This window comes from Meles meles, chromosome 3 (assembly GCF_922984935.1).
Source record: "Meles meles chromosome 3, mMelMel3.1 paternal haplotype, whole genome shotgun sequence".
NCBI classification, from domain to species: domain Eukaryota; kingdom Metazoa; phylum Chordata; class Mammalia; order Carnivora; family Mustelidae; genus Meles; species Meles meles.
The window spans coordinates 57,711,315-57,732,336 of NC_060068.1; the positions used below are offsets into that span (position 1 = coordinate 57,711,315).

General features: G+C 38.1%; 1 protein-coding gene across 19 annotated transcripts in view; it reads right to left on the minus strand.

The window, feature by feature from the left end:
* The window catches only part of PAM (peptidylglycine alpha-amidating monooxygenase), a 154,446-nt gene that overhangs the window by 102,438 nt on the left and 30,986 nt on the right, over window positions 1-21,022 (minus strand). For all 19 annotated transcript variants that reach the window (XM_045999639.1, XM_045999637.1, XM_045999636.1 and 16 more), the window contains exons 3-4: window positions 15,137-15,194; window positions 3,565-3,652 (exon numbers count right to left, since the gene is read on the minus strand). In XM_045999639.1, the coding sequence (XP_045855595.1) occupies window positions 3,565-3,652; window positions 15,137-15,194 (146 nt within the window). The remainder of the gene's footprint in view (window positions 1-3,564; window positions 3,653-15,136; window positions 15,195-21,022) is intronic.

The window sequence follows — 21,022 nt, forward strand, 5'->3', positions numbered from 1 at the left end:
GCACCTCATTTCCTTACTGACTGTAAAAAAAAGCACCCCCCCCCCCCGCCATATCATCTACTCATTTATGGCTCAAATTCAGCCAAGAAATCTGGGGAACTTAGAACTGCTATGCTTTGAGTTAAGTCTGCAAGTACCAATGGAATCCAACAAGTCAATATGCTTGCTCCATTCTTGTGCTATTATGTTCTGTGGGTCCCCAGATACATTTAATTGTCTTCTCCTTTGAAGACCTGGGTAAGAAGGTTTGAGGGTTACATCTGACAGGTACTGCTGCTTTTCCATCAGCTGGTCCTTATTTGCATCCTCCAGAGGTATGTTAATTTGGAATTGAGCACCAGGCCCACTCTAACTATAAAGGGACCACCCCACGGTATATTAAAAGGTTCACATCAATGTATGCAATTTAAATGCACATGCATACAATTAACTAGACACATTACCAGTGTGAATTGCTAATTTTGAATGAGACACAAAAGACTGTAATATGTGTAGGGGCAAAAAAACCTTTAAAATTAAAATGACTACATAATGAAAACTGCTTCATGCTGTGTCTACTATTTTCATGTAAACGTAATATAACTGTAAATATATTTTAATGAACAGTAGAAAGAGGCCATTACAAAGAGCAAAGGAGGGCAGCACAACAGAGAAACATCATCAGAAGAGCTCTTTGTTTTCATATTAAAAGTGCTGCCAGAAGACAGAGGATGATTATAACTTCATAATTTCAGGGGGAAAATGTTTACTTTCTTAGAGACACATACCTATTTGCCAACCTGCTGGCAATGAAACTAGAACACTCAAGTGAAGACAGAGGGGTAATCCTAGCTAACAGAAAAAAAAAAGAAAAGGAAATCTAAGCTGGACGTTTGTGTGTTAAAATATCCTGTTAGCATTTTCTTCTTTCACTAAAACAGTTTTGTACTCTCATAAAGATTTCCCCAAGAACAAGTTCTTGATATTCTTAAGCATCAAAAAACATTATAGGTATCGTATCCAAAAATACATGTGAAAGTATGGGAATCTTAATTTAACTACTGTCTAGATCTTGGAGCAGTTGAGGAATAGATTTGCAACTGTAAAATGAGTGTGATAAATTTCATGACTCAGCCATTTTAGAAAAATAATGCAAGGCTTTGACACTGATAGATTTTTGTTATTAGTATTATAATTCAGGTGGGAGGATAAAAGGCCAAGCAGCTGGAAAACATCGCTGACTGTTTCCATGGCTGAGGCTATGTGGCTTTGGGGGGAGGGAGCAGAAGATGTTTTTGTGAAGCAACCATGAAGTTTAGTCCATGAAATATCCCGTGAGCTCCAATGCTTTAAAGAAGTGAGGGTCTTGCCAATTATTGGGAGATAAAAAGTCTGTACCATTTTTAAATGGACAATAAGACTGGATTGTGGAAGTCGGAGTCACTACAACAGTTTCAATTAATGCATACCTCTTAGTTTACATACTGAACAGGTACTATGTATATATATTGAAATAAATTTAAATGTTACGTGAAAACTTTGGGCTTGGCTGAAAGAAGATAAGTACCACCACCAATTACTGTCCTTGTAGGGTGATAAAGTCAACCCTAACAAACCTATAGATTAATTGGGAATATGTGTTGCAAGGCTGATTCTAAAAATCCATTTAAAATGACATACGTATAATGCCATTCAGAGCTCAAATTACTCAGGGATGCAAATGAATGGCAAAATGCAGCAGGCTGCGTGTTTCAGATGACTCGACAAGTGCACGTACCTTATAATGATGGCTTTCTAATCTGACTCAGCATCTGCATGCAATTTATATTCATAGAATTATGGAATTTTAGAGCATAGAGGAGTTCTATAAATGATCTAGGGGTAGTCCCTTGCTAAAATGAAGACATCGAGGCTAGTCACACATAAGTGATTTACCCAGGGAATTCAGCTAGTTAGTTCACTACTCCTTCATTCTACTATGTTGCCTTTCAAGTCATAATATTAGTAATAATACACGTAGTAATTACTTTACTGAAAATTGCTATTTTCGCTTTCATTTACATTTTCTTTGAATTCTCTCTTTCCCCCATTTGGAAGTCTTTTGGAGAATATATTTTACTAGATAAATATGGCCAGTTTCAGAAGAAATATTTTTAAAACACAACGCCAAAGGACGTGATTTGGTGAGTAAGATTCAGAAGAAGCTGTCACAGAATAATCTTCTGATATCAGAATCTTCTGATATCAGAATCTTATTTACAAAAATTTACTGAAGAGCAAAAAACTGGAAAGTTGATAGCAAAAGGTATTAATTGTGATTTGCTGGCCCCGTTTTTACATAAACCCAGTCATGTGAACTGGATTCCTATGTGATACAACCCTTTCATCAAATAACTTAAGCCTATTAACAAATGCTTTGATGGTACTTGGTCCCCAGAGGTTTCCACTAATTGCCCTGTGCTTTTAACAGTTCCAAATATATATTACAATTGTTTGTTATAACAACGACCAGAATGCAACTGCTGTGTGCCCTGCATCAGCCTGATGAATATGAGGGTGTACAGAGAAAGGTCTATCAGTGTACGTGATTATGTAGGGACAGGAGCACAAAAGAGACACTTCTTCCATGCAAATCAAGGCACACTAGTCATTCTGGACTGTTCAGTACCGAACAGTGATTCTGGCTCTTGTCGCAAAATAGGAGACTTAAAATGCATGGCTATTTTCAAAGCTCACCAATCTTCATGAACACCAAAAGACCAAAGAACAAAATGAAAGGGCAGATCTCAAGCCATACTTATGATGTAAGCTCCTAGGGATAAAAAAAATATCTATTCTAGAACCTTCCATAGTATCTGCTATCATTCTGGCATATAACAGGCATTTAATAGATGTTTACTGACCATATATAGCAAGATATGAAGATTCACCACGGTGATTAAAATAAATTCTAAAACTGCAACAGTTGTTTGAATCAATGGGAGGCAGTGTGGTGAAATGGAAATAACTTTGGATTTGGGATCAGACAACCCAGCGTTCTATCCTCGTCTGACACCAACCAGCTGAGTAACCATAAACATGATACTGAAGCTCTGGGGCTCAGGCTCCTTGTTTGTTAAGCAGGGACAATATTAACTGCTCTGCAAACACTTTAGGAAAAAATGAAATGGTGTATACAGATCACCTAGCACAGCATCGAAGATAAAAGAGTGCTCAATGAACAGAGCCTTGGTGGTCTTTGGGTTGAAGCATGAGCTTAAAAAAGTAAACATCAGAGCATCCATTATCTAAATTGACAGCCTTTTTTTATAAGCTGTCTGTACCTTGATATGCTATCTACGACAACAGACATAAATTTATTAACTCAGTGTCAAAGACTGATGGATGTGCTCCATAGCGGACTCAATAACGGTGATAATCAGACCATGATAACCGCGTGACGCGAAAGAACCGTATTCTTTCCTAGAAAGTAAATATTCTACCTGTTTATTAATACTTGCAAAATACTTGCACAGATGCGATTTGTACTTATAAAAGACATACATTTTCTATACCCCTTTTGACAGTGGGACCATTATCCCTTACCAGTAACTTCCAGTGGAGGAAGGCATATTGCATCCAAAAAGCAACATATGATGGACAGTATCCATGCTGGCACGAGGTTTGAAGTCAACTGTTAAGAGAGAAGGACACATGATTGTGAATGCAAGTTACACTTCTGTGCACAAACTGTCCCAAGAGACCGCATCATTCAACAGTCCCAAAAGCTGAATAACAAAGATGTTTTGTTGCTCTTAGGATAGATGGCCCTGATGGTATAAATTTTCTTTCTCCTTCTATGAGTATGATTTGACTATTTAATTTAGTAGGAGAGTGAACTATTATAGAACAAAAAGAGAAAGTAATCAATAGGCTGAAACTACACATCTACCCACACATACTTTTTTAATGGAAGACCCCTTATAAAGGTTGAGAGCTGTTTGCGGGTACAAAATGAAAGCTCCAGGCTATGCGTTCACAATATATTCCCTTCCAGATTTTGGTAGAGCGCTGAGTAGCACAAAACACCGCACGGCACTGCACAACAGAAACCACAGTGAGGGATCAGAACATGAGCAAAAGGATTCATAACACGAATTTATTCCCATCTCAAAATAACGGTAGTCACCGGGATGTGACAGGAAGAAACAGTTTACTAGGAAGTAAAAGTGGAAAATGTACCCTTTTTTGGAAAATGTACGTTTTATGAAAGTATAAAAGAGAGAAAATCACTGTCCTGGATGAGCACGGTGTACTGGTTAAAGGGATACCGGAACTTATGTAACTTCATTTCTTTTTTTCTCCTGATGATAGTGGTTGAGAGACATTAAAAATAAGCAAAAATGAGTTCAGAGACAAAACAAAGCCAAAGCTAAAGATAAATTATGCTAGTATGCATGGACACTATTTGGCATGAGCTGCCTTTCCTGGCTTGGGTGTGGCTCATCTTCTTTTGTCTGCATTTGAAATGCTGCGCTACCAGGACCGTTTCCAAGACCCCTCTACATAGAAAAATGCTCAATAGTCTAAAATGACCTTAAGTTTCAGGTGTATGCAAAACTGCATCTTTTGGCTCTTTTTGTCTGTCTTATAAAGTCAATGAAACACCATTTACTGCTAAAATATGTATCTAAGTAGTACATATTTATAAAATAAAAGATGTTTTACATCGAATCATAGCACCATGACTTGCAAAGCGTGGTTAGTCAGAAAACACAAGGGTGCCTACTATGAACCATTGTGATTCACAACGTTCAGGAGAAATAAAGTTTTTCACTTACCGCACTGAAAATAAGAATTTAAAGCCTAAAAATCCTATCATGAGATGTTCATGTCACCATTTTTTTAAAAAAGCTACAAAGAGAGAATGGCTGGAAAATGGATTTGCTATAACTTGAGGCTTTGTTTCTTAACATCAAAGAATACAGTAAGCCTACAAGGTTGAAGAAAATACTCTGGAAGCAAAGAATCAATTGGAACTTACCACAGATCTCAAATCATAGAAAATCCTACTGTTAACAAGCCTAAATTTGTTACCAAGAGTTACAGAAGGAATAAAAGGAATTTTATCTCCATAGACTCACTCTCAAGTTAAGGGCAGGATTTCCTCCCTCCCTTCCAGGATCCTCCCATGGTATCATCCCTGGCAGAATTAAATCTGAAAAAGCTCTAAGGTGGGAGTACCAGGTCTTTGTTTTTTATTCACTTTATACTTATTTTGGTACGTGATGCAACTTGTTATCTCATATTTGTTTTTAGCAAATGGTTTATATCACTCTATGGACACCCAACTTTTTGATCTGACAGTATCCACCTCCTACCTTCTCTCTTTTTCAATATCCCTCTGCCAATCCAGTGAGGGGTTTGTCAAGCGAGAGGATGACTCCTCTGTTTTTTTCAGAACAAACGATGCCCATATGGCTCCCATCCTCCTTAAATTCATTTATTATGGGAGGTTTGTATTAGTAGACTTCCCAAGTTTGAATCATTCTGGGAAGTTTGATAATAAGCCAACGTGGTCAAGTGCATTTTATCAGGAATTAAGCTGTTGGGTGCAAAACAACATTAAAAATCCAGATGGAAATACCCAGCAGAAGATTGGGATTCTGTGACCCTTGTTCAAGAAAGAGTCAGAGAATTATGAATTTGGGAATCACTCAAAAATTGAATCCTGAAGCCATAAGGGTGGACAAAAAAGCTGAGGACAGGGGCACCTGGGTGGCTCAGTGGGTTAAGCCTCTGCCTTCGGCTCAGGTCATGAGCTCAGGGTCCTGGAATCGAGCCCCGCATTGGGCTCTCTGCTTTCCCCTCTCTCTCTGGTGCCTCTCTGCCTACTTGGGATCTCTGTCTCTGTCAAATAAATAAACAAAATATTTTTTAAAAAATGCTCAGGAAAGGGGTGACTGGGTGGCTCAGTGGGTTAAAGCCTCTGCCTTCGGCTCAGGTCTTGATCCCAGGGTCCTGGGATCGAGCCCCACATCAGACTCTCTGCTCAGCGGGAAGCCTGTTTCCTCCTCTCTCTCTCTCTGCCTGCCTCTCTGCCTACTTGTGATCTCTGTCTGTCAAATAAATAAATAAATAAATCTTAAAAAAAAAAAAAAGCTCAGGACAGACTCTTAGGGAAAGCCTCAAGCTGGCAGGATCCGTGTAGGAGACCCCAGCAGTTTTTTTGTTTTGTTTTGTTTTTAATATTAATGCAGTATGTGTAGTGTTGTCAAATAAGGCAAACTTTTTTTTTTTTAAACAGAGTGGCCTATCATTAAGTTCATAAAATGAAATATTAAGCAAAAGATTCAGGGAAGGACAGAGAGGAGAACTGTTGGGAGAAAAACAGATCCTGAAGGCATACAATCTCTGGCTCTTCATTAGAAAGGAAAGCGGAACGTTTTGCCTGGGCCCCTGCTTATGCAGAGAGATCTTCTAATGGTCCTTTGTAATGGACAGAAATTATACAAAGTATAACTTCTCTATCCATTTTCTGATTTTTTTTTTCTCCTTCTGACAAACTATTTTAAGAACCACTATTTGCTCCACACTGAACTCTTAGTAGATAAGTGTTTAATTTTAGTTTCTATAGTTAGAAATAAATCAATATCTTTAAGATGTAGTAAAAGAACATTCCTCAGAGTTCCCTCTCATAGCTTAGTGTCAGTGATTCACGCATTCCTCCAAAACCTAGAGACCTAATTTGAATGCTAAGTAAATTACTGGTATAGACTGGTATATAACCATCTCTTTCACGTCCTACAGAAAGAGTCTAATATCAAAGTATTTATATAATTATAGCTCCAAGTACAACTCACTGGAAGTTGCAATGAAAAATACCACCAGCAAAAGGAATGTCCTATCAAAATGTAAATCTAAAACAAACAGTAGGTGCAGTAAAACAAAGCAAGCCTTGGACAATTTCACCAAAGGGCCTGCTGCCAGTGGTGGGGAGGGGTCAACTGGGGAAAGATCAGTCTGACAGGTTCATTTCCCGGGTTTGCTCCCTTCCTACTTATTATTCCTAGCTTTGCCGAGCGAGATCCCACCCTAGTGAATAAGAATGAAGTCTGCTGGGCACGAGATACACATATGACTATACTGGAGGTTTCAACACTGCATGAAAAGAATATGGGAAAATATTTTCAGATCATATCTTAAAAGAATTTCCACCCCCCACCCCACTTTCTTTTTCTCCCATCATACAGCAAAGAAATAAAAGATCCAAGGCGAAGAGAGCCAGAGGATAATAATGAAAACAACCGACAGGCCGAATAAACAAAGGCAGCCTTGGGAGAGAGACAAACGGGCAGAAGCACGCCCTTGTGAGAACGCAAGGGAGTATTATACCCGATAAGATTAAAAAGTGCCATTGACTCTTCTAACTCAATAACAAGATGAAGGTTGCTTAAGTGGAAATGGAACTTGAGTCTCAATGGGTGTTGTTTGAGATAGCCTGATGGATAAGATCAGGGAAAAGTTTATAGGCAAGTAAGTGTCAGTCCTGGGAATCAAATATTGTTGAAGAACTATGACTCCAGAAATAGTAACTCGTGCACATTAATTAAAGGAATGCAGTGGCTCTGAAAGTGCACAGTTTGGAGGATTTCTCAAAGGAGAATGTCATCTGAAGGGAAAGACTTGAAAGGATGCATGTGGCCAACATACTAAGCAGACATACTTGGGTCTAGTTTCTGGAGTGCCAAGCAAAATTTGAAATTTTGTTTGAAGTTTATGGGTTCTTTTAGCTAACATTAGACTACCATCAGGGCCATAGAATTCTCTAGGAATGTGACCTAGGATAGACTTTCATTTAGCACTTGGCTTTCTCTCCATTTTTCCTTTCCAAGTGGATATCCAGGTCTGCATGTCAAATTTCGATGCATCTGCCAGAGGCGGGATGTGGAAAGATTTCGAAGAACCCACATAGCCAAGTGTAGGAACTAGAGAGTTAGGAGAGAGTCATACACATAAATTCAAACCCTAAATTACCACTGAATATGGGAGAAACACCCCTTTCAGCTAAATACATCTACTAGAGGAATACTATAGACCATGGATAATTAACCTATCATATAAAAAAGAACTAACTTGTAAATGCAAATTGGGATCTTCAGAACTTAAGGCATTCTAGAATTATTGCCCATTTATATCATTAGGGATCATTATTGTTGGCTTTGTTTCTTTTTTCCTCCCAGTGGAATCACACTGTATGTAGTAAACGGTTTATTTCCTATGCTGTGGATATTTTTACGTGTTATTAAACAATTTATGTCAATGGTACTTTTTATCTAGTGCTGTGCATTAGATTTATTCTATGCAACTTATTAAAAATACAAATGCCGCAGGTCAATCCTGGATCAGTCCTCCATCAATATCTCATTTAAACCTGAGAGGTCATTCCAGGCAAGTGTACATGTTAAGTTTCACAGGTGAATCCCAAGTGATTCTGACCCCTGTCAACACTTTAGTGGCTGAATACATATTACACAAGCATGCTTAGAGTTTAATTAACTCATCTTAGTTAGCCTGGATTGTACTGCCCTCCTAAATGTACAAGGCAAACAGTAAAAACAAAGTTTCTTTTAAAACAAATTTATAAATAAGCTTTGGGGTGGGGGGCGTGCACGGGTAAAGCTGTTGATACAGCAAAATCCCCTGAGGTCTGAAGCAGGCACACCCATTAAGTCCCTGGTGCTCATGGTTAATTTCCGTGCGGTGTCCGTATTCCACTACAGCTAGTGTTTTTACACCAAATTCAATATTGAGAGACTAGAGAGATGTCAGGTTTAAGACATACTAACGTAAAAGAGTTGTTATCATTAAAAGAAAAAAAATAACAGGACCCAGATCTTAGTATCACCTCCTTAAAAAAAGAAAGTGAAGATAATGCTCCAAATTGTCATGGAAATGTAGGATACAATCATCCTTAATGTTCATCATCGTGCCGTGGGATCAGAAAGGCTTAGACACAGGTAAAGCCCACAGCAGCAAAACCCATTTAGCAGCATGGTAAAAACCCACAGCCATAATGTTATCTTCGGTCAGTTTCCTGCATAACCATAAGGCAATTCTGCACTAAAATAAAGACCTTTTGCTCGAACATATTTAATCAGAGAGTTTAATAGAGAAATTGTCATTAACTCTAGCTAACTTAGACAACGGGGTTCACATCAGGAGGAGCCCTTCACGTGGTTTACGAGGACTTGAAGCTGTTGTTGCCAAATTAACTAAGAAATAAGACACCTGAGCAAGCTTTTAGCAGTTTGTTTTTTTTTTAAGATTTTTATTTATTTGACAGAGAGAGATCACAAGTAGGCAGAGAGGCAGGCAGAGAGAGAGAGGAGGAAGCAGGCTCCCTGCTGAGCAGAGGGCCCCATGCGGGACTCGAGCCCAGGACCCCAAGATCATGAGCCGAGCCGAAGGCAGCGGCTCAACCCTCTGAGCCACCCAGGCGCCCCCTGAGCAAGCTTTTAAATGGAACACAAATTTAAAATGAAATAATCTTTGCTTCCGAATAAAGGAATTAAAGCGCAAAAAAAGAATTAAACTTCTGGATGACAGAACTTTCAAAATGGAACTTTTTGGTATGTGTCAGAACCAACTACGTAATCAATAAATAGACTTTATCAGCCAGGCTGTGCAAGATTAACTAGCGTCAGCTTCATTAAGCCTTGTAGTTGCAATGTCATCCCTGTAGTGGTCCCCTATTAATTTCCTGCAGGAAGAAACCCATTGCCCCTTCTTGCCTTTTCAGGCTGTGCATAATGCTGACCAGTCTTCCTGACCAAACTCCCGCCAAGTCTGCACAATGCAGCTGCCTACACCGCTCTGCACTCTGGTCAGGCAGCTCTCTGCACTTAATAACCATCCCTAACCACTAACATTTACTCAGGGCTTGCCCCAAGCCAGACTCCCTCACAGCTCACACTGACCCTGGGAGTCTGGTCCTTCTGCCTCAAGCAGCTGAGCCTTGAGGGCAGAGAGGCTGCGGCCGGAAGGTGGTGAGGCTCACACCTGAGCCCAGTGTGTGTGCTCATTCATCGATCATACTGTTGGCCACTGGAATATTCTCTCTCCTTCCCTCTGCAGATCCAAATGGACCATCTTCCCTGATGCTGAGAACATCCTCTGTCACTCACATGATATTTGGTCTGACAAGAACAGCTGATGCTCACCTTTTGAGAGTTAGCCCCTGAAGTCGGCCCTACTGAAAGAGCTGAAATGACTACTTCCGGATGACTGTCAAAATGCCACGGAGCCCTGGCTAATGAAGGGCATTCACACATCAAATCTGACTCAGACCTGGGCTTTCTGAATTGGCCGTTTTCCTGGGAGTGCTGGGGGGTGGGTGGCATTCTGACATTACTGCAGGAAGACGCACTGTCCGCGTGTCAGTTACTTTCTGGTGATCCCCAGACGTATCTAACTGAAGACATTCCGAACTCTCAGCTTTACAAAATATAATGAGATGCTTCCTACTCCTTCCTCCCCCTTTGTTTTATCACCTGAAGAGAAAACCCTGGGGGCTATCAGGGGAGGTCATGTTAGGAATGTGGTATTCGGGTGACCAAACCATAGAGGGCATCCTGGAAATACTCTGAAACAAGGCGGACAGTAGCAGCTTCTCCTCCCTGATGGTGACCAAGCAAATCGGGTTTTCCCTGTTCATCAGAGACCTATTATTTGTGCTATCTCTCCAAGTAACTTTCACTCAGAAACCTGAAAATTTTCCAAGGGGGCTTCTGAGAAGGTATCCAATGGTCCTGTGGAGACAAGCCTCCATTTTTCATTTTGGAGAAAATCCTGGGTGAAGAGGGAAAGGAAAGGATATGCAGTCAACTAATCGGAAGCCGAACAGTCAGAGAGTGACTGCATGGGGATGGAGACTCACACACATGTATAAACACACACATATACCCACACCCTTCTATTTACTGCTGTCATGCCATAAAATGTGATTATCTGAGCACTTCATCCTACCAGATGTTGGCCTTTATAGTCATGTAATGACTCTACGCAATGACCCATAAGCATGATCAAAATTAGATTGTTCCTGTATTTTCTGAAGTAACCCAATATCCCCTGAACATGTGCATTGTTGAAGAAAGGTCACATTTGGAAACACTCAAGTCTAACTCTGCTATTCTGCAGTAGATATTGTTCTACATTCAAGAGAGAAGCCCAAGAAAACGAAGAGCAATGAATCACTAGATTAATTTCATCTATTTCTAAATTCAATGGCTTCTATCTCATTTGTATAGTGCAATTTGATAGATAGGGACCTGCCATCATTCACTAAGGAAAAGACACATTTATTTACTGGTCATCCATGTGAGGGAAAGCAAGTGGATGAAGACGACAGTCAAATTTCTTGGCTGAGTGGGCTGCTGTCAGAGTCAATTCCTCTGAGTGTCTGTAAAACACCTTTTAGACAGCATCACGGTTCAGTGGTCAAATGCAGATTTTATCATACCTTCATCCATTCCAATCTGTGATTTCTTATTAAAACAATAAACAAAAGCAATGCTCTAGAGAGAGCTATGATTTTGTTCAAAGCATAAAAATATTTATCTTCATTATTGTATTTCCCCAAACAACTTTAATTCGCATTTAATAATTCAGTAGAGACACACAAATGCATCAAAGATGTTGTGTGTGCTCGTAACGTGAGTATGACAGGCATATGCACATAGAAATTCTATGACAACTGTGATGGTATCTTCTTCTCAAAATGAAGAATTGTGTTTATCTAAAATGAATTACATAACCAGTCACACAAGCAGAGAGCCAAAATTATGAATTATCCAAATGCAATTCTGGCTTTTCACACCATCAAGAGAGTTTGTTTTAGTCCTAATAAGCAATCTGAAATGTACTCTGCCTTTTGTGATTTTCTTTAGAAATCTGAAAAGCCAAAGGAGAAAGTTCTTTTCAGATGTTATAATATTTGTATTCCTGTCTTCTAGAATTCTGCCAGGCTGTAATATTTCTTTGAGTTTGTATCATACTTCACATCTCCATTGCCTTGCCCAATAACTGGCACATGGCAGAATTTTAAAACTTTGCCAAATTTATGAAAAGTAGCTTTTCTTAAAAAAGAATTACTCCTTTATGTTCAAAGAAGAGTATAATTAAAGGCAAAAAGGTAAATTGTCCACTATATGACATACTGCCTTAAAAATGGTCAAGCAAAGTACTTGTTTAGTGTTCACTCATGTATGAAGTAAACGATCTCGAGTCTCCACCATATCCGGTTGTACATATTCCACTGGCATTCAAAAATTGAAGAGACAGATAATGAAAGCAGAAAGTATAAAATTGATAAATGTCTTAAGAAAAGAAATGAAGTATTAACATCTTTACAAGTCCTCATTTTCAACCATATCTAATCTTATGATAAGGCATCCTGAGACCTAGAATTTGGGACAACCCACATTTTCATTCATGGCAAAGCCTTGGTTACCCCTAGCAAAGACTTCACTTTGGGAATCTGGTAAAGTTATGGATGATCACCTGCCCACCATACAGCCTGTGCAACCGAATCCTTTTCCTTCTGTTAATCTTTAATCTTCATGTGTATTGGGTTTCATTTTGTAAGACGGTTTGAGGTTCATTTGTCTCTTTGGCAAAACTGCATTCCCGTTAGGGAGTGAAGAAGAGGGAATGAAAGGATAATTGTACTTGATGTGAGGAAGACAGAGATGGGCTGCTGCTGTATTCTGGCTCCATCTATCCATTTGATAACTTCTTTCATTTCTTTCATTCACTATCTTCACATCCAAATCAAGTTATGATTTTAACAGCGTACAGTAGGGGGGCACATAACTAGTAAAAAGTCCTGGCATGTTCCTTGGTCTCTCTGACCCTCTGTTTCCTCCTCTACAAAACGGCTTACTTATGCTTTGCTGGCTCTAAGTTTCTTACTGTCTGGTAAACGTTTAGTGAACACGTGGTGGTGATCTGACTGTATGAACACAGATTCTATATAAATTATCGTCCTACCATTTGATTAAATCAAAGAAAGACCCAGATGTTCCTGTCTTTGTCTCTCTGACTATAAAATGGGACTACCTTCAGGGTTGTCCAAAGAATTAATGAGACAATACATGTAAACTTCCCCTTACTTATTCCCTTATATAATTGATTGTTTGGTATTTCTCTTTGGTTTGCAAATTTTCCAGTTCTACTTTGCTTACACCTAAAGACCTATGGTTGCTGGACCATGCAAGATAATGGTAACCACAGATTGCCTGCAGTTAGTACATTAAAGGACTTGGACAAGTGACAAAATCTTTAGTATTCATACAATCCTCTCAGCAAGAAAGAAAAGGAAAAAGATACTGAAAATAATTATTAATTATTAATTTATAGCTCCTTTATAGACCTTAGAACTGGGAATCTTTTAATCTTAGAAGGGAAGTGCCTAAGAAAATGCAGAAATGTTTAGTACCCTAGTTCTAATATAGGCCTTTACGAGTTTTCTACGAATATTTTCTGAATATATATTGACTTGTACTTTTCAATTTTAATTTATGTGAAAGTAAACACATTTATATTAGGAGGGCAATAACTCATTCCAGGATATATATTTACAGTCCTTAGAGTCACCAGCTCTGAAATCATATACCACCACCAGCCTCCAGAAACAAATCAGTAACCTATTAAGGTGAGACCCGTAATGTTGTTGTGAAACATGACTACCATATTTATATACGTATGAAGACTGGCCTTCTAAGCAAATGTGAAACAAGGACAGTCAAGACTCTGTTGGAACTTGGAAAGAAAATATAAAATCAGTAAAGAAAAAAACTTCATGTAAAAATGCCTTTCAGCAAGTAAATATTATTTTCTCCTGGCTGCCAAATATGTGGATATGAAATTGAGGAGAGCTTTACTGTTCATATTTTAACGATGAATTTGTATACCAAATCACATTCAGCATTACGCAAGGCACTACAATTAACAATTTAAGTTATTCTCTATCTTTAGAATTCAGGATCTGGGAGCACCGTTTTTCCTACTTTTTTTTTTCTTAGTAATATTTGATTATTGTACAGAGTAAGGACACTCAGACAACACTCAACGTCCCAAGGTCTGACTTTCATTCTTAGGAATTAACTATGGAAACACATTTTTAGAGAGTTGTTATAAGTTGTATTTTCTGTTGGAATTGCCACCAAAGTGTGTGTGAAAACAAATGCACTTTGGTCTGGCTTTTCAGGTCTATCCTGCATATTCCTGTGGGTCACCTCTTGAAAATTCATGCTCAGATGGCCCTCCGGTGACTGTACACATTTTATAATTCACATAATAGCCATTTCAGATAGCCCACTTGATGATGAGTTTCATGGGACTAAAGCACAACTCTCATTACCATTATTTTCTCTCCAAAACCAACATCTCAAACCAGAAAAGTAAAGCAGGGGGAGAAAAGGAATAAAGGTGTGAATAACATGCCAATTGCATCTCCTCCCTAAACAGTTAAAAGTCTGTCATAGGGATATTTCAATTAAAACAAGCTAGATGAAAACAGATGGCATTTCGTCACTTTCCTATCTGATTTAAGGCCTCAGCTGGGGTAGGGAGGACCTGCCATTTATGAGTCCTCTTATTCTATAATATGAACAATAGAACCAATGCTCCTTCCTTACCCCTTTCTCCCTCCTTCCCTTCTCTCCTCCTCTCAATCTCTCCTTCGTTCCTGCCTATCCATCTACAGTTTGACAGGTAAAATCTTAAGTTCCCTGATGTTGAGTCTAAGTACAGTCGATTTATAGCACGAACCAACAGGTAAATAAACAGTCTGTGGAGTGGAGTGGAATTAAGCATCCAGCCACAGACAGAAAGCCAATACTATACAAATGGGACCACACGGCATTGGCAACCATTGACATCTGCATGCAAGTCCTTAACTATTATTACTCATGAATCTCTCCAGATACAGTTTGTAATCTTGTCTCTGCGTGGCCTTCTCTAGTTTGTTTCTGCACTAGGCATGATAAGTGCATTTTAGAGACTGACAGTAAAAGATTAATATGCTCATAACAGTCAAAGAGAACCTTCCACCGATTTCAAATAGCTGGCCTCCCTTCAGCCACCCACCGGGTCACACCATCCAATTAATACTTACTCACGAAGGCTTCCTCATCCACTGGCAGACGCACTGACATGCAGAAGTAGGTATCAGACTATTAGGGAAAGAATGATAAAAAATCTGAATTAATCTGCCGCTAGTAAAGAAGAGAGAGAGAGAGAGAGAAAGCAAACAAACAAACAAACAAACAAAAAACCGTAAAAGCATGGGCTCTGTGACTGAAAAAGAACTATTACTGGCCCAGTGAGGTAAAGTTGCCTGCCAGTTGGGTACGACCAAGTTAATGGAAGGGCAAAGTCTAGAACACAAGTACTCCAAACATTTTTCTAGGACTCTTTCCTAATTGACTTCAAATCCTATCAGTAAGGTCAATTGTCACGAGTGATATTTCTTGTACTGTCACAGTTAAAAGGCAACATTTTAGATGCTTCTATAAAAAGAGAGAAACACTTAATGCACTTGACTTTAAAGTGGTATAGGAGTTAGTGTTGACCATCTTCACTATATGCATAATTAAATATTTAATTTCCTGAATCACTTTACAACTGCTCAAATATTAATTAGAGGACAATGAATAAAAGTTGGTCTTAAAATATAATATTTGGTTGTTCTCCGTTACTTTAATGTTCTTATGTAGTACATTGAAGAAATCAACATTCACTCAAATTATTCTTTCTTTTCCAACAACTAATCTCTTATCTAAATGGTCATTATTCCACCATCAAATATATTAACATTAAGAATTTTTAGTGATAAAAATTGTGATTTAAAGAGAATGGGCTTCTGTCGACCTACACATTCCACTTCCTTAGTAGAAGATTCTTTGCAGTGAACTGTGTACCGTGGTTGATAATATGCACAATATAAATATAGACTAAGCTCATTTAATAATTCATATTTCACAGATTACTACTGTACAGTGCTAGAATCAAGAGACTCCATAAACACAGAGATCATCTGTTATATCAATAAACCTACTAGATAGCCCTGAAAAGTTGTGAAATTTGTACCTCTTTTTAAAATTTTGTATTGGGTGGAGGTTCAACTATACCTCAAATCAGCACCTTAATCTTTGTGAGAGATAAGATTCAGTGTGTAAGATTTTATATATGCCATTTTTTTCTCAATTACGCAAACTGTTTTCTTAAAAGGCTTTATAACTATTTCGATTCACCTTTATTTTGCTAAGAAGGAAATGTGCTGGGAGATGTTGATGGTTGCCCAGCAAGGAGGTGAAGCTACATAAATGACAGAGATGTGGACTGTGTAACCAAAACCCGAGAAATGTAATGGGAAAATAATGCTTAAAAATCTTATGATCATGTACGATATTGTTCATATTTTTCCAATCTCTGAATTACTACTGTCACAAAACCCCATTCTAACATAAAAAATAGTAAGTGGATGATTCTTTTCTATTTGGCCCTCCTGAGCTATGAGTAATTCAGGGCTGGAAACTATCCGTGGCTACTGTAGCCACTGTTGCTACTATTACCATTGCTAAGCAAACAGTCACTGAATGCTTATTATGTGCCAGGCATAGTTCTCCACGAACTCTACCATCTAGTAATTAAAATTACCACACATTGTAGGTAGCTACTATTAGGAACTCCACTTTAAAGATAGTAAGAATAATAACTAACATTTACTGAGAGCTTACTATGTGCCAGCACTGTTCTAAACACTCCATATGTCTTAACTTCTTTAATCCTCAGAACACAAATTTGTGATAAACAATCTTTCTCCCCATTTTACAGATGAGGAAACCAAGGCAAACAGAGGCTAAGTAACTTTTCTGTTTGTTCTAGCCAAAACCTGGCACTAGGCAGGTAGGCTCGTAAAGCCCCTCTTAGTGCAGCTGCTTTAGAAAGCTGGCAATTCTAAATCTTTGCTCCATCTCTCTGAGATGTAAATTTTCCATAACCCAGAACGGTCTTCTCACATCCAATGAGACAATGCTCTGGTTCTCAGCCAGTGGACGCGTTGTTCTAACTCACTCACTGCTTCCCATCATAAAGATACGAGAAGCTTGTTTTTCCTCTAGATAGACACCAGTGAGTAAACCCAGATGGCCTCGTCGCAGGGACCACCCACCCAATATTCCTCAGTGCTTTTCCCTTAGCATCCCCCAGACTCCAAAGGTCTTCTGCCCCTTGTTTTGGCAGAGCTGACTTCAATTCACACTGGACCTCCTTCACTACTATAATGGTTGTTTTTGAAGAAAGTCTGTCTTTTACCACGTTAACTAATCTCCACCTGATTTACCTTTTGGCGCTGGTAAGTGTGGGAGCTGGAATCTGTACTGAGGTAGTCTGACTAATGCATTACAGATCATTCAAAGCACTATGAACAATTAATGACTTAAAAGGAAATACAAAAACAAAAGTCAGTTTAAAGTAGCTAAGTACATATTTATAATAGGAAAGGATAAAAGGTTGCAATTAAACACAAACCAAAGTTCTTTCATATTTGGATTTATCTTTCATTTTATTATAAGCCACTTCAAGTTGTTTTTGGAATAGTTAACTTGCAGGACTAAACACATATATCAAATTCAAAAAGTTGGTTCTTTTGATTAGAAATAAACAACTAAGAACAATAATACTTCCATCTACAGAATAAAGGAAAATACTATTACAGTCAGAATCGATCAGAGCCATATTGTATTTTTATTCCTATCAGCAGTTGCACAATTTAAAATTGGGAATGTCTTCCTTCTACCAATTTTTATTTCTCAGCTTACAACTTCTCTGATGAGAATAAATTCAGATTTCAATGATTTTTTTTTTATTGTTCTGTTGAAGCCAGTTTAAAAAAAAAATGAAGAAGAGATGAGGGAGATCCTCTGCAGAATAAATAGCATTTGGCAAAATTATTTGGGGAGAGCAAAGTCTGTATTACACGTTGCATCAATGGTGTCCCATGCCCCATCATACTCTGATTTAGGATTTTACTTATGCCCCATTTTTCAAGATAAAGAATAATTCTGTTAGAAGAAAAGAAGGTAAAACCTTTTTTTCCCTAAAAATGAGCACACTAAAAAAAGACAGTTTCTATTAAATCAATAATTAGCCTTCAGCTGAAAGCTCTGAAGACCAGTTCAACAGAACAGAGAATAACAAAAAGTAATTTATTCTTTTCTCTGTAAGAGAGGTGTCAGTGAATTTGCTCTCTAGTATTCTGGAAACTCAGTTTGCTTCCTAGAATTAAGTTGAGAGCTCAAGGTCTATGTAAGGAAGGTATGGCCCTAAGGGTCATTTACAGGGTTTAACTGGAGAAGCAAAAGACCTTCAAGATGTCTAAGAGCCAAGGTCTGCCCCCTTAGGCTGGGTGCATGTGAGTAAGCACTCTTTTTGTGTTACTTCATTTTCTTCTCACAATTATGCTGTGAGTAGGACTAAAAGGCAATGAATCATTTTTTATAGAAATGGAAACTGATTCACAGAAAGGTTATTGATCTACCTAAGGCCACCCAGATAGTTAGTGTCAGAACAAGGATTAAAGGTCCTCAAGTTTATACCTTCAAGATGATTAGAAATAACTGTGTGTCTTTCCTGCCATTTTCTTGCCATTAACCTAGTTTCTTGCCATTTTAATCTAGTTAAATGTGATTCTGGAGAGTCCTTTGAACCTTCATACTTCTTTTTCTCTAACTATGAGAGTAAACGCTATATTTAAAATTAAATGCAAGGCTCTTCGTAAGTAAATGAATAACTTTTTTTAATTTTTATTTTTAACAAGACAGGTAATTTGCTGAAGAATGGATCAGACAATAGCCTTTGCCAAACTGTTATGAACTCATTATAATGCAGGAAAAGAAAGATTTTTTTAGGTGATTACAAAATATTGTTTCATCAATATAGGTTACTTTCTATAGCAAGTCCCAAGAAGGGTTGTTTACTTTAAATTCCATGCTGTAAAGCAGTATCAATATAAGAATTTAAGGCTATAATAACATGTAATCACATACTTAATTACTACCAACCCTGCGATCAAGAAACTATTTAAAAAAAAAAAAAAACCAAAGCCTTCTGAGACAACAATATTAAGAAACCTGGGACAATACATTTCTCAAAGTAATAAAACTTCATGAACAAGTAGCCGGTTATGTTTTTCTTTTTCTCAGGATAACCACAGAGAAAACCATTTAACAGGACCCTGATCAGATAACTATAACCCCACACCCTTTGTCAACAATACAAACCAAATTCAACTGACTTAAACATATGATCAATATTTAGCATATGATACTTTGTCAAAGAGAAAACATTTACTGAATGTAATTGTACTTTATCCTAGAACTTTCCATCATAGTCATTTCCCATGATAACACTGCCAGGTAGGTGTTACGGACACTGTTTTAAAGGCATAAAACTGAAACTCAAACAGGTAAGTAACTTGTTTGTGATAAACAAAATTCTCGAAACTGATGAAATGGAATTTGAGCCAAGTTCATTAAAACACTTTTCTGTCCACAATAGGAAAATAGCTATTAAAAGGTTGTTTTTCAAATCTCTAATATTTGAAAAGAAAATACCAGTTCTTAGACACAGCTTTAGGTGTTTCCTTGATGAAGGGGAGAAATAAAGGAATCCAAGACATAAAATTTAACAAGAAGTTTTAGTCCAAGTCCCCTAAATTTTCTATAACATCTGAGAGTATCTCATGAAATCTTGTTGACAGACTGCAAAGAACTAGGCTAGAACCACAGCAATTTAATTCTGCCATTATTTTGTTTCTGCAAAGTAAAGCTATTTGAAAGCCTATATGTAACTCAGATCAGTGTTTCTCTCTAACATATTCTGTCGACACAAAAACAGCACGTAACTGCCCATTATAATAGTTTCTTCATTTGAACACACTGTCCCAGAAAGGATGCTTCCATAATTCAACCCAAACTACCAGTACAACCTTTCACAATTTTCCGTATATCATCATCATGAATCTTCTTTTTCTCTCTGTGGGAAGAACGCAGTATCTGAGCTTGGTGCCAGGGGAGTGTCTGTAAAATACTGTGGATTCAAACTGCTAACATAAGGCTCAGATGTACAAAAAGGGAGAAATAATGTGAATCTACATAGCCATGCTTCCCAGTGCTCTCCGATATGGCACATCAGCCAAATCTGAATCAAGAGGGATACGATATTGCTGATGCCTCTTTACTGCTGCTCCTGGGAACGATCCAAGAAAAGCACATTTTTCTGACAAAAGTAGTGTACTAGAAATGAAAGTTCTTTATTCTAAAGAACTTCTATTATATTCTATTATTACCCATTTCTGAAAAGATTTTATTTAGTTATCTGAGAGTGTGGGCATGCGCAGGGGGAAGGGGCAGGGAGAAGGAGAAGCAGATTCCCCCCACTGAGCAAGAAGCCCAACGGGGAGCTCGTTCCAGAACCCCAAGATCATGACCTGAGCCAAGGCAGATGCTTAACTGACTGAGACACCCAGGCGCCCCTATTATTACCCATTTTAAACCAAGAGTTCTCTTGCAGACAATAGGGTTCAGTAACACCTTGCTTACATTATTTAAAGTGTTCTTTTGAATTTAATTTAATTTAATTTTGATTTAGTTGTTCGTGAGACAGAAATGCAGTGGTTTCTACGGAATAAGTAGTTAATAACATCAACTGCATATTTAATTAATATGGAACAAACAAAACCATCTGTTCACACAAAACCAGTAATTTTTGTTTTGGGAAACCAGAGGTACCATTCAGGTTCTAGTGCTGAACACTCTGATATGATCCTGATTAGATAATATCCTCACGGGCCCTTATATTGTTTGGACTTGAAGGATCCCTGCAGACCACCTTTCTCAAGGAGACTCTCCAATGGTGGTGACACAAACAGGCATACAAATAGACAATATGACCCAGTTTTACCCAGATATGGTTACTTCTGCGGCTGTTGGCAAATGGT